This window comes from Siphateles boraxobius, unplaced genomic scaffold (genome assembly GCF_051911475.1).
Source record: "Siphateles boraxobius isolate OS27281-9 unplaced genomic scaffold, OSU_SipBor_1 12, whole genome shotgun sequence".
In the NCBI taxonomy this organism is placed as follows: domain Eukaryota; kingdom Metazoa; phylum Chordata; class Actinopteri; order Cypriniformes; family Leuciscidae; genus Siphateles; species Siphateles boraxobius.
In genome coordinates this window covers 19,920,739-19,933,970 of record NW_027508722.1, presented here as the reverse complement: position 1 = coordinate 19,933,970, position 13,232 = coordinate 19,920,739, and the positions used below count along the sequence as shown (strand labels likewise).

Below are 13,232 nucleotides of genomic sequence, written 5' to 3'. Positions count from 1 at the left end.
CCTCCTGCATGATGTGCTCCTTGCTTATTCTCTCTGTCTTTCACTTCCTGAAGGTGAGCTGGTGTATAAGGCTCAATCTCCAGATGAAGGGGCGTTAGTAACAGCTGCACGTAACTTTGGCTTTGTGTTCCGCTCTCGCACACCCGGTACAGTCACCACACAAGAGCTCGGCAAAGCGGTCACATACACGCTCCTCGCCATCCTGGACTTCAATAACATCCGCAAAAGAATGTCTGTTATAGGTAATACAAGCACACACACACACACGCACTCATTCCTGCATTTTGCATAAATCATTTGCCCAGACAGCAACATAGTGTCGGCCCAGATCCGGCCCACATCTGGTATGCGTTGAATCCACATGTTTCAGATGTGGCCCGGATCTGGGCCGACACTATGTTGCTGTCTGAGTATTTTTGTAAAAAGCACAGTATGCAATATATCACAAAAATGAAAGAGCTGCCACATAAATTATTTTAAAAGTAAAGTTTTGTCAGATTTAACTAACTTTTGAGTCCCAACTGTAACTAAGTATGTACATAAACACTTTATTGTGCAGTTAACTGTGGCAAACTCCAGAGTGTACAGTTTTTAAACATTGTTTAGGCTGTAATGCCAGATGGTTTAGTACTGTGCAAGAATGAAAGAGCCAGTAAAATTCCCTTGGGACTGAGAAATCTAGATACAGCATAAATACTGCCCTGCCAAGCATCGTAAATAAGTGGAGCATTTGTGCTAAATTCAATACAGAAAGTGTTGTGCGTGCCATATACAATCTTATAATGCTGAATTATGGCCCATCCGTTTGGGTAAGTGGTGCTTACATTGCAGCAGGCATTTCATTTTTGTTTGCATATTATGTTCATTTGGTCTGATTACATGGAGAGGTGAGAGATTTATTGACTGCACTGCAGAATTTTCTCTTTAATCAATTTTGTTAATCTTTTTTTTTTCATATAACAATGTTCAAAATATCTTAAAAAATAAGATATTTTGATTTATGAATTATAAAACGAATCATATACCTTGTTAGATTTTGTTAAAACAATAAAAAAACAATTTGCCAAATGGGTACAAAAATTCAAGGTGCGTTATTTGAAAAGAAGTCAGATGTTATGTTATGACTATGAGATAATGGGAGCTATAATAAGAGCAGAGCTTCTGCCATCACTGCAGAGGCACAAGCACAGTCTGTAATTTAATGTGTGTGGGGGGTGATATACCCTAAGTTATAGGGACAAAATGTCCCCACAAAGATGGCAATATCCGAAATCTTTGTGGAAACATTTTTTTTATCTCTATGAGGTAAACAGCTTATAAATCATAGTAAGTGGTGTTTTTTTGAAAATATAAACATGCAGAAAGTTTCTGTGATGGGTAGGTTTATGGTTAGGGGATAGAATATACAGTTTGTACAGTAAAGAAAAAATAATTATGTCGCATTAAAACGTGGAAACCCTATGTTTGTGCGTGTGTGTGTTTGTCTCAGTGAGAAATCCAGAAGGCCGTATTCGTCTGTACTGTAAGGGGGCGGACACTGTGCTTTTCGAGAGACTTCATTCTTGCAACCATGAAATAATGAATATCACTTCAGATCATCTCAACGTGAGTGTTTGCATTTCTGTATTTCTTTATTTTGTGCTTTCTTGTTCGCTTTGTTTGTTACCTTGACTGTTCGTATCCAATATCAAGTCCTAAAATTACTCTCAAGGAGGAGAAGCCAACTGTCTGCTACTTTCTTTATAAATTAAACAATAGAGCCCTCTTGTGGATGTTTTAGTATTTAGTCTATTAGTTGCGCTGTTGCTAACATTATATGAGCTGTTGTTGTGATTTAGTTATTTGTCTAGCAAACAAACAACATTTGAAATATAAAAATATAATTAAAAAGTAAGTGTAATTAATAAAATGAGGTTGCAAGTAACAGGGTTGAAAATGTAACCTAATTTAGGCTATCACTAAGTAAGGGTTAGCAGGTTTGGGACCATATGTTTGTTTGTAGTATTATAAATGTATATTTCTCGTAAAATATTTAATATAGGAAAAAAAAAATATATATATATATATATATTTGTTATTTTTGAAATGTTTTTATTTTTGCAACAGGGAGAAATAATGCTGTAATATTTAAGCACACAAAACCTGTATAATATTATTTTAATTATATAATTTATAATATTTTACTACAATAAATTGAAAATCAATTCAACAGATTACACAAATATTCAAAAGATTGGGGTCAGTAAGATTTTTTTTAATACTTTGAAAAAGTATTTGTGTCCTTGCTGAATAAGTATCAATTTATTTGTTACCAAAACTATATATATATATATATATATATATAAATGCTATACTTTTTTAATTTTGTATTCATCAAAGACTGATTCAACATATTCAAAAAATACTAATATTTGTTTTCAAACTGTTTTCATATTCGTTTCATATTTCATATTAGAATGATTTCTGAAGGATTCTGAAGGAAAAAAGGTTTTAATTGCTCATAATAGTTTATCTAATATATCTAATGGTTTTCACAACAAAAAAATTAAAAACATGCATTCACCTTAATTATAAAGTGACATTCAGCTTGAGCTGATGTGGGAGGTTTGTGTATGTGTGTTTATGTAGGAGTATGCAGGTGACGGGTTACGGACTCTCGCAGTGGCCTATCGGGATCTGTCTGAGGAGCAGTGGGAGGAGTGGTCAGAGCGTTTCCGTGGCGCTGATAAGGCCACAGACTGCAGGGACGACCGGCTGGCTGCTGCCTATGAGGAGATCGAACAGGACATGATGGTATGTTTGTGTGTCCGATTCCTTTTGTTTTGTTTTCCATACAATTTTTTTGGTGATTAATATCAATATTTGTTATAGTTGTTGGGAGCCACGGCTGTAGAAGATAAACTGCAAGAGGGCGTTCCTGAAACCATTGCCATTCTCTCACTGGCAAACATCAAGGTCTGGGTGCTCACTGGAGACAAACAGGGTAAGAACTGCATCGGATTCTAATGTCTTGTGGATTGGCCACAAGTGTTATCATTTACTTGACATAATTATAACTTCAATGAGTCTTTTTCACCCTTTGTGATAGAGACTGCAGTGAATATTGGTTATTCCTGTAAGATGCTGACGGATGACATGACGGAGATCTTTATTGTAAATGGACACACTGTCCAAAGTGTACGTGAAGAACTGAGGTAAAATGCTGATGTTTGCCAAACTGTCCATCCATGAAATATGAGAGATGCAGATTTTTCACAGAAGGCTTTATCATTTTGTCATTCTGTTTTGTTCTGTGGATATTTTTAGGAAAGCAAGAGCGCGAATGCTGGAGTCAGCACACACCAGAGATGGAGGGAAGGAAGCTGAAGCTCAGGGATTGGGTGGGGCGTGTGCCTTTGGAAATGGATGTGGAGGTGGTGATGCTGCTAACTGGATGCCTGATGAAAGTAAATGCCCCCCTCCTCAGGCTCCGCCCTCCTCATTATTGGAGTCAATCAGTGGAGAGTTCGCCCTCGTCATCAGTGGACACAGTTTGGTAGGTGGGAGCCGCATTCAGGAATGTAATTGGAAGAAATGAGCCATAGGTGTGTTTTGTAGTTTACACAGAGACTATAATGGTATCGTTTACAAAAAACGTTTTCTGTTTTTAGTTCCTTTGTCGTGTAAATACCCCCTTGAACAGGAGATTCATTCATGTTCTTCAGTTTACTCAAAGGGTTATGAGTTCAGTGTTAGTATTAACTGTGTCATTTTAGTACGTCAACAGGTCACACTTTAGATTAGGGTCCAGTTCTCACTATTAACTAACTATTAACTATGACTTTTGCCTCACTAAACTCCTAATTACTGCTTCTTAATAGTAAGTAAGGTAGTCGTTAAGTTTTGGTATTGGGTAAGATTAAAGGATGTGGAATATGGTCATCCAGAATACGGCATTTATATGTGTTTTTTAAGTACATATAAACAGCCAATATCCTAGTAATTTATAGCGAAATTTCAAATTTTTTTTTTAACATTATTAGTTTTTTAAGGTTTTCATCTAATATTTGTGTTTTATTTTAGTATTTTAATAAAGAACTATTTTAATACTTTTAGTTATCAAAACAAAACTGGTTTACTTCAGAAAGAATATGAATTATCACATTTTTAAAAATCAAATAAATGGTATTTATTTTAGTTCAGATAGAAGAGATATATGGTCCTAGCTGATTTAAGCTGGTCTGACCAAGCTGATGTTTTACTGGTTTAGCTGGACCAGCAAACCGGCTTTGGCTGTTTTAAGGAATTTTTTCAACAAATATTTTCCTGTCTTTCTGGGTCAGGCTCATGCATTGGAAGCAGATATGGAGCGTGAGTTTTTGGAGACGGCGTGTGCTTGTCGAGCAGTGATCTGCTGCAGAGTGACTCCTCTTCAGAAAGCTCTGGTGGTGGAGCTGGTAAAACGGCATAAGAAGGCTGTCACACTCGCTATTGGAGATGGAGCCAATGATGTCAGCATGATAAAGAGTAAGAGAAAAGAGATGCAAGCAGCCATGTTCAGCACTTGTAGTCTTCGTCATGCCATTGACTCTTTTTGACAGCTGATTTGTTTTTGATGTGCAAATATTAGGGTTCTCTGAGTCAAATTACTAGGTTAATGCTATAAATAAATATTCTGTATACATTACAAATCAATGTAGAAATAGTTACTGTAACTGTCAAAATCAGAATCTCAGTAATATAATGTAATTATTATTATTGTGTAATTATTTTAAATATACTTCCGTTCAAAAGTTAGGGATCTGTAAGATTCTTTACATTTTTTGAAAGAAGTTCAGCTCACCAAGGCTGCTTTTTTAATCAAAAACTGTAATATTATGGCAAATAATTGCATTTTAAAATAAATATTTTCTATTTCAATACAATTTAAAATGTAATTTATTCCTGTGATAGCAAAGCTGAAATTTCAGCATCATGTCACATGATACTTCAGAAATCATTCATATATGCTGAATTGCTGCTCAAAATAGTTGTGCTGCTTAGTATTTTTTCAGGATTATTTGATGATAGAAAGAACAGCATTTGTTTGAAATAGAAATAGTTTTTAACAATATAAAAATATTGACTGTGATTTTTTTATCCATTTATTGCCTCCTTGCTGAACAAAAGTATACATTTCTTTAAAAAAAGATTATAACAGTAAAATGTGAGCTTGAGTTTATTCAGTTTATTTCGAAAATAATTTGCATAAATTAAATTTAAAAAAAATCCTTTTTAATTGCATTCACTTATGCTCATATATGATGCACATTACAGGTACAGTATAGTGTATGTTTTAATCCACATAATCTCGTTTTGTGGTAGTTTTTGTAACCATGAGAGTAATGGATTCTAATTTAATATTTTTAGTAAGGAACAAACCGGTCAAGAAAAATACATTTTTAATGTGTTTGAGTTCCTTTTTTAGATTATGCAAAGGTGGCCCAAATTAGTGATGTTCGTTCCTTCATTTAGTTTGTTGTTGTCGTGTCTGGTTGTGTTACTTCCCTCAACTGAGCAAAAACATCTCCGAACTCTGTCCTTGGACTCTCACGGTGTCACAACTATACAGTATTTCAAAAGGCTGCTGTGAACCTGGATAACGAGATGTGGAGGATGTGGTTTATGTTTAAATCGTTTACACCATCCTGTGCTGTCTCTACTCAATAACATTTACACACGTCCAAACACTTTCTTGCAATGTTTCATCTTCTGTTTGTTTGATTCTGTTGAGTGTGTTGTGTTCAGGGGATTCTGCTGGTGTGTAGCAATCAAGTGTCAATGAAAAAGATTTGTTTCTCACACTAGTACCATTGTCAATCAGTCTTTTGATGAATGTTCCCTGCAGTTTTAATGTTATTTAGACTGATTCAAATCACTTGGGACGGTCCCAAATCTTTTAGTAAAATTGAGATTCAGGTATTAGTTTATCTGCCTTAACCCAAAATTTGGAGTGTTATTTAAACCTCACCATCAGAGAACTGATACCCAAGAGCAGGGGTTTTCTAACTGGTGTCCAGGGACCTACAGTACCTTTTCCCTCACACTTGTGAGTTTTGCATAGGACTTTTACGGAAGTGACCTCGATGTCCGGATTAGGGGTAGCATAAGCCATCAGGCAAGTGTTTTTTAAATAAACTCCTGATGTACTTACAAACATTCCAATGCCTCGTTTTATGAGTACAGAACCTATTTGTACTACTGTAGAAGTTTGGTACCATTATTAGTGGGTAATTTACAAGATACAACCTTGGATCCATTAACGTGTGCACTAAGCCATTCGGCTGATATCTCTAAATAAGCTCTAGCTTTAATAATGTTCGAACAAGGTAAAAAAAGCTTCTGGTGGTGTGTTTGGCTCGAGGTCATGGTGCAAAGAACCCTAGGTTGAAATAACTCCGAACCACCCCTTTAAATGCAGTTTACCCTTAAAGTCCCCGTGAACCGAAAGTTGCAAATGACTTTTCTCCAGTGTTGTGACCTATTTCCAAGTGAAACGGACTATTGACAGAGGGCAGGGTTTTACTTTAGCGCTCCTCCTCCTCTCCATCTCTGCTCATAGCAGACTAACGGTTTGAGGGGAGTGGTAAAGCGTTTTCAACCAAAGTCGTCAAACTGACGTCATCAGAAAAGGAATGCCACTCCAGACTGGAAGTAACTTTTCGGATTTTGATTAAAGATTACCACGGCAAAAAAAAAAAAAAATTCTGTGTATTAACTTGCACATATTAATTGTTCACCACAAGACTATCGTTTTTCCAAACGATATGAAAAATGCCAGGGTGGTTCCTATTTTTAAGAAAAATAGCAGAGCTGATGTTGGAAATTACAGGCCAGTATCAATTCTGTCATCTATATCCAAAAAATTTGAGCATCTTGTGTATGAACAGGTGGAGGAGTATCGTATCAGGCTTGATCTATTATATGAGCTCCAGTCTGGCTTTAGAGCTGCATATTCTACCGACACCTGTCTCATTACCCTTTTCGACTATGTGCGTCAGAACTTTGATCAAGGGAATTATGTTGGTATGCTACTACTTGACCTGCATAAAAGCATTCGATACTGTGGACCATAAGATTTTGATTTCTAAATTACAGTGCATGGGTTTTAGTAATTAAGCACTCATATGCTTCACCTCAGAGTATAACATGCGGGGTGCCCCAAGCTTCAATCCTGGGGCCCCTGTTATTTTTAGTATATATAAATGACATATCAGCTGCGGTACGGTACAAGGTGCTATTATATGCTTATGATTCTGCATTACTTGTCCCAGGGTGTAATGTAAAAGACATTGGAAATACTCTTGGTATAGAGCTTGAGTCTGTCAACCAGTGGCTGGTAGACAATAAGCTCTCTATGCATCTGGGCAAGACTGAATCAATCCTGTTTGGTACAAAAAGGAAGTTGGCTAAATTAAATACTTTAAAGGTGATGTGTAATGGGTCTGAAATTGTATCCAAATCAAGTGTCACATATTTGGGTGTAACGTTGGATCAATCACTTATAGTTGAATCTATTGCAGCCAATTTTTTAGCTAAAAGTGCCTGTAAGTTGAAGTTTTTATATCGCAAGACAAAGTTTTTTGATTCCTCTGCAAAGAAATTATTGGTATTAACTCTGATTCAATGCCATATAGATTTTGCTTGCTCTGCATGTTATTTGGTACCTATTAAAAGCACTCCCATGTACTCATATAGGTAGGGAGGAGTTTACAAGAGCATGTCTACTACCTGTACATCTAAGACTATAACAACTTAAGCTTAACCATATGTTTAACATTTTTAATGGTCATGCCCCCAAATATTTATGCTCTAACTTAACCCTGGTCCATACGCATTATAGTCATAATACTAGGGCCAGCATCTACTCTTGCATAATTCCTTGAGCTACTAATGCAATAAAAAAATATTTATTTTATACTGGTATCATGGCATGGAATAGTTTGCCTACTGCTACAAAACTCTTATCATCACGAGGGATTTTTAAAACACAGGTTAAGAAAATTTTATGGAACAAGGTGAATATTTATTGATAATCTTTTTGGTCCCACTTTATATTAAGTGGCTTTAAGTACTGTGTACTTACATCGAAAAATAAGTACAATGTACTTATTGTGTTCAGGTTGTATTGTAAAACACTTTTGCTTCTATTGAGATGTGATACTGGTAAGATTAGGGTCAGGTGTGGTGGTATGGGTCGGTTTAAGGGTAGGTTAAGGTGTAAGGGTTTGGATCAACTGTGTAATTACAAATGTAATTACATAAATTAATTACAACTGTAATTACAAGCAAGTATTTTCACAATATAAGTACAATGTAATAACATGTATGTACACAATAAGTCCATTGTATCAAATTATTAATTTCAATGTAAGTACATAGTACTTAAAGCCACTTAATATAAAGTGGGACCATCTTGTTTTTGTTTTACAGCGTTTTTGTTTTTTATTTATTTTGTTTTTGTGATGCCTTCTTACACCTTCCTCATATTGTATGTTTTTATTTTTTTTAGTTAGTCTGTTTTGTTTGCTTCTTTTCTATTGTTTCTTGTGTGTAACACCAAGGACCGTGCTGGAAATAAGTATTTTACTTTAGCATGTTATCCTTGGATTACTGTTTTATTGTCATGGATCCAGAAATAAAAATCAATCAATCAATCATACGGTGCCGGTCTAATGCTTGCTGTCGGAGCCTTCTGATGATCCTGCAGCATCACCGAGGCGGCAATATGTGGGCGTTTAAAATGCTACTCTGGATTATTCTACTTGTCACCATCGTAACAGCCATTCCACGGCTGTCTTACTCGGCAGCAGAACTCCAACGGCTTCGATTATGTTCCGCGGCCTCATCCTGCCTCTTCAGCCATCGTGACATTCTCCGCCGACCAAAATACATTCACCGTGAATCCCGCAGGAACTTCTCGTACAATAACTCTAATTCCATCAGCTCTTTTTGGTCTAACGTTACTGGTCCCCGCAAACCCCACAGCATAGAGAGAAAGGTTGACCATACTGTTCTAGCTCCTCTGCTAGCTGACCCCTCTGTTCCATCTAAAGGATTCAAATTTTCCCTTTTTAATGTCCGTTCTCTCTCCCAAAAAAAGCCCTTTTAATCGCGGACATCATCTTGGATTCTAAACTCGACGTTTTGTGTCTTACTGAGACTTGACAACAGCCCGGGGATTACTTCCACCTCAACCATGCATTACCTCCTGAGTTTGTTTACACCTGCAAACCACGCCTCTCTGGAAGAGGTGGCGGTCTCGCTCTAATCTATCGTGAGAAACTCAAAGTCTCGCCACCAATCTCAGTCACAAAGCCGTCTTCGTTTGAAATCCTGACTGTTCAACTGAACGGTCGTACCCCAACCCTTGTTGTGTTACCATCCTCCAAGACCCTCTGCAGTTTTTATTAGTGAACTTACTGCTGTTTTATCCGATTTATGTGCATTGTGTCCTAATGTCATTTTAATGGGTGACTACAATATCCATTGTGATAAACAAACTGACACTTGTACTAAAGATTTTATTTCTGTTTTAGATAGTTTTGCCTCACTCAGTATATTAAGTCCCCAACTCATCATAAAGGCCATGTTTTAGATATAGTCTGTTGCTTAGGAGTGACACCATGCAATTTTAATTCCACAGAGCTTCCCATCTCAGACGATAAAATGGTGTTCTTTGATATTATTCTGCCACTCCCTAATTTAAACTTGAAGCGCTCCATATCATTCCATAATATTAAAAACATTAACCCAGATGACCTTAATAGATTAGTTAATACCTCTGTTTGTCCTAGATCCCCTTCACTCTGTACTGCTAACCTGTTAGATCATTACAATGACTGTTTATCCCATTCACAAAATTCCTTAGCTCCCTTGAAAACTCATACAGTCTCATTTACTAGGTCTTCTCCATGGTACACCCCTGAACTCCGACATATGAAAATGATGGGTCGACAATTGGAGAGACTATCAAAGAAAACTGGTCTAACCATTCACCAACAAATGTATACTGATTATCTTCTTTTATATAAAAGTGCCTTGACTGCTGCTAAATCCTCTTTTTATTCTGACATTATCAGTACCAATGAAAATAACACTCGGATTTCATTTTCCACTATTAATAATCTACTTAAGCCTGTAGACCCTGCAAATCACCTCAATCACCTCCATAGCTCAGTGTAACACATTATTGGATTTTTTTAAGTACAAAAATTACCAATATTCACCATCTGTTGAACTCTTCTGCCTCTGCATAAAGCTGCCCATCCTGGAGTACCACACTCGACCCACAACAATAACCTCTACGAACCTTTTCAGTCTGGTTTTCGCCATAATCATAGCACTGAAACAGCCCTGGTAAAAATCCCAAATGATCTCTTTCTTGCAGCTGACAATGGCCTTTTATCCATCTTAATTCTTCTCGACCTCATGGCAGCCTTTGATACTATCTCTCATAAAATTATTTTGGAACGTCTGGCTGCCACCAGGATCGCTAACAATGCACTAGTCTGGTTCAGGTCATATTCAGGGAAAAAAATGTCACATCATAAACTACAACAGTCACCCATGATGTTCCTCAGGGCTCAGTACTGGGACCACTGCTTTTTATCATCTACATATTACCTCTTGGCAATATTCTCCGTCACTTTGGGATCAAATTTCACTGTTACGCCGATGATACACAACTTTACCTCTCCACAAAACCAAACGCCTCTTTTCCCACCTCCACCCTCACCTCCTGTTTACAAGCTATCAGCAACTGGATGTCAATCAATCTTCTCAAACTTAATGGAAATAAAACTGAGGTTCTCCTCATTGGTTCAAAGGCCACACTCTTCAAAAGTCATCTGTTCACCATATCAGTTAATGGCTCTCCGATTCCCACCTCCTCCCAAGTCAAAAGTCTTGGCGTCATTCTTTACAGTGCACTTTCCTTTGGCCCTCACATCAGTAATATCACTCGGACTGCTTACTTTCACCTCTGCAACATCTCTAGACTCCGCCCCTCCATCTCCCAACACAATACACAGGTCCTTGTTCATGCCCTGATCACATCCTGCATTGACTACTGCAACGCCCTCCTCATTGGCACCACAAATAAACTCCTCCATCGCCTGCAATCCATTCAGAACTCTGTAGCTGGTATTATCACCAGCACCAGATCAACTGACCACATCACACCGCTCCTTACTCAGCTCCACTGGCTTCCTGTTGCTTACCGGATCAACTACAAAATTCTTCCGCCTACCTTCAAAGCCCTCCATGACCTTGCCCCCTTATACGTCTCAGATCTGCTTCTTCCTTACAATCCTCCCTGAACACTTCATTCCTCCACGGCTGCAATTTTAACTGTACCAACATTCAGACTCAGCACCATGGGGCCTAGAGCCTACAGCCGCTCTGCCCCACGTCTTTGGAATTCTCTCCTACCTCACATTCGCCAACTAGACTATCCATCAATTCAAATCACAACTTAAAACACATCCATTTAGATAAGCTTATCCTACATAAATTTCATCATTCCAACTTAATTTCCAGGATTTTATGGTTCTTAACATTTTGATTGTACTTATTATTTTGATTTTACTATTGATATTATTGTTGGGCTTGTATTAATGTTCTGATTATTTTTGTTCTGTAAGGTTTCCTTGGGTGTTTTGAAAGGCGACGACAAATAAAATGTATTATTATTATGTACTGTATGTATGTATATTGCTGTCTTTGTGCTTAAGGAAGGGTGTTTTCTGTTAGAGGTTCATATTGAAATCAGGGTTATATTGAACCCCTGAATTACCAGCTAAATCCAACTGCAAACTCCTCAGTAAGATCAAATATTAAATTGAACTGCATTAGCTGAACTTGTGTGTTGTTCTCCTTCTGTAGCGGCTCACATTGGCGTGGGCATCAGCGGTCAGGAGGGGATCCAGGCCGGCCTGGCATCCGATTACTCATTTTATTCCCAATTCATTCCTGTGATGGCAAAGTTGAAATTTCAGCATCATGTCACATGATCTTTCAGAAAGCATTCATATATGCTGAATTGCTGCTCAAAACAGTTGTGCTGCGTAATATTTTTTCAGGATTATTTGATGAAAGAAAGAACAGCATTTTTTTTAAATAGAAATACGTTTTTAACAATATACAAATATTGACTGCCATTTTTTTATCTATTTATTGCCTCCTTGCTGAACAAAAGTATACAGTTCTTTGCAAAAGGTTACTGACTTCAAACTTTAGAACTGTAGTGTATTATTATAATATAATGATTATCAGTATAAATTTGAGCTTGAGTTTATTCAGTTACATAAATACATTTTTTTTTTAAATCCTTTTTAATTGCATTCACACTCATATATGATGCACATTACAGGTAAAGTATAGTGTATGTTTTAATCCACATAATCTCGTTTTGTGGTAGTTTTTGTAACAATGAGAGTAATGGATTCTAATTTAATATTTTTAGTAAGGAACAAACCGGTCAAGAAAAATACATTTTTAATGTGTTTGAGTTCCTTTTTTAGATTATGCAAAGGTGCCCCAGAGAAACCAAATTAGTGATGTTCGTTCCTTCGTTTAGTTGTTGTTGTCGTGTGTGGTTGTTACTTCCCTCAACTGAGCAAAAACATCTCCGAACTCTGTCCTTCGGCTCTCACGGTGTCACAACTATACAGTATTTCAAAAGGCTGCTGTGAACCTGGATAACGAGATGTGGAGGATGTGGTTTATGTTTAAATCGTTTACACCATCCTGTGCTGTCTCTACTCAATAACATTTACACAAGTCCAAACACTTTCTTGCAATGTTTCATCTTCTGTTTGTTTGATTCTGTTGAGTGTGTTGTGTTCAGGGGATTCTGCTGGTGTGTAGCAATCAAGTGTCAATGAAAAAGATTTGTTTCTCACACTAGTACCATTGTCAATCAGTCTTTTGATGAATGTTCCCTGCAGTTTTAATGTTATTTAGACTGATTCAGGTCACTTGGGACTGTCCCAAATCTTTTAGTAAAATTGAGATTCAGGTATTAGTTTATCTGCCTTAACCCAAAATTTGGGGTGTTATTTAAACCTGACCATCAGAGAACTGATACCCAAGAGCAGGGGTTTTCTAACTGGTCTCCAGGGACCTACAGTACCTTTTCCCTCACACTTGTGAGTTTTGCAAAGGACTTTTATGGAAGTGACCTGTCCGGGTTAGCGGTAGCATAAGCCATC

The 13,232-nt window shown here is 37.1% G+C and overlaps 1 protein-coding gene across 3 annotated transcripts in view; it reads left to right on the top strand.

The window, feature by feature from the left end:
• The window catches only part of atp8b2 (ATPase phospholipid transporting 8B2), a 59,381-nt gene that overhangs the window by 36,781 nt on the left and 9,368 nt on the right, over positions 1-13,232 (top strand). For all 3 annotated transcript variants that reach the window (XM_077210863.1, XM_077210880.1, XM_077210872.1), the window contains 7 exons: positions 54-242; positions 1,490-1,605; positions 2,629-2,793; positions 2,872-2,983; positions 3,089-3,194; positions 3,307-3,535; positions 4,323-4,506. In XM_077210863.1, the coding sequence (XP_077066978.1) occupies positions 54-242; positions 1,490-1,605; positions 2,629-2,793; positions 2,872-2,983; positions 3,089-3,194; positions 3,307-3,535; positions 4,323-4,506 (1,101 nt within the window). The remainder of the gene's footprint in view (positions 1-53; positions 243-1,489; positions 1,606-2,628; positions 2,794-2,871; positions 2,984-3,088; positions 3,195-3,306; positions 3,536-4,322; positions 4,507-13,232) is intronic.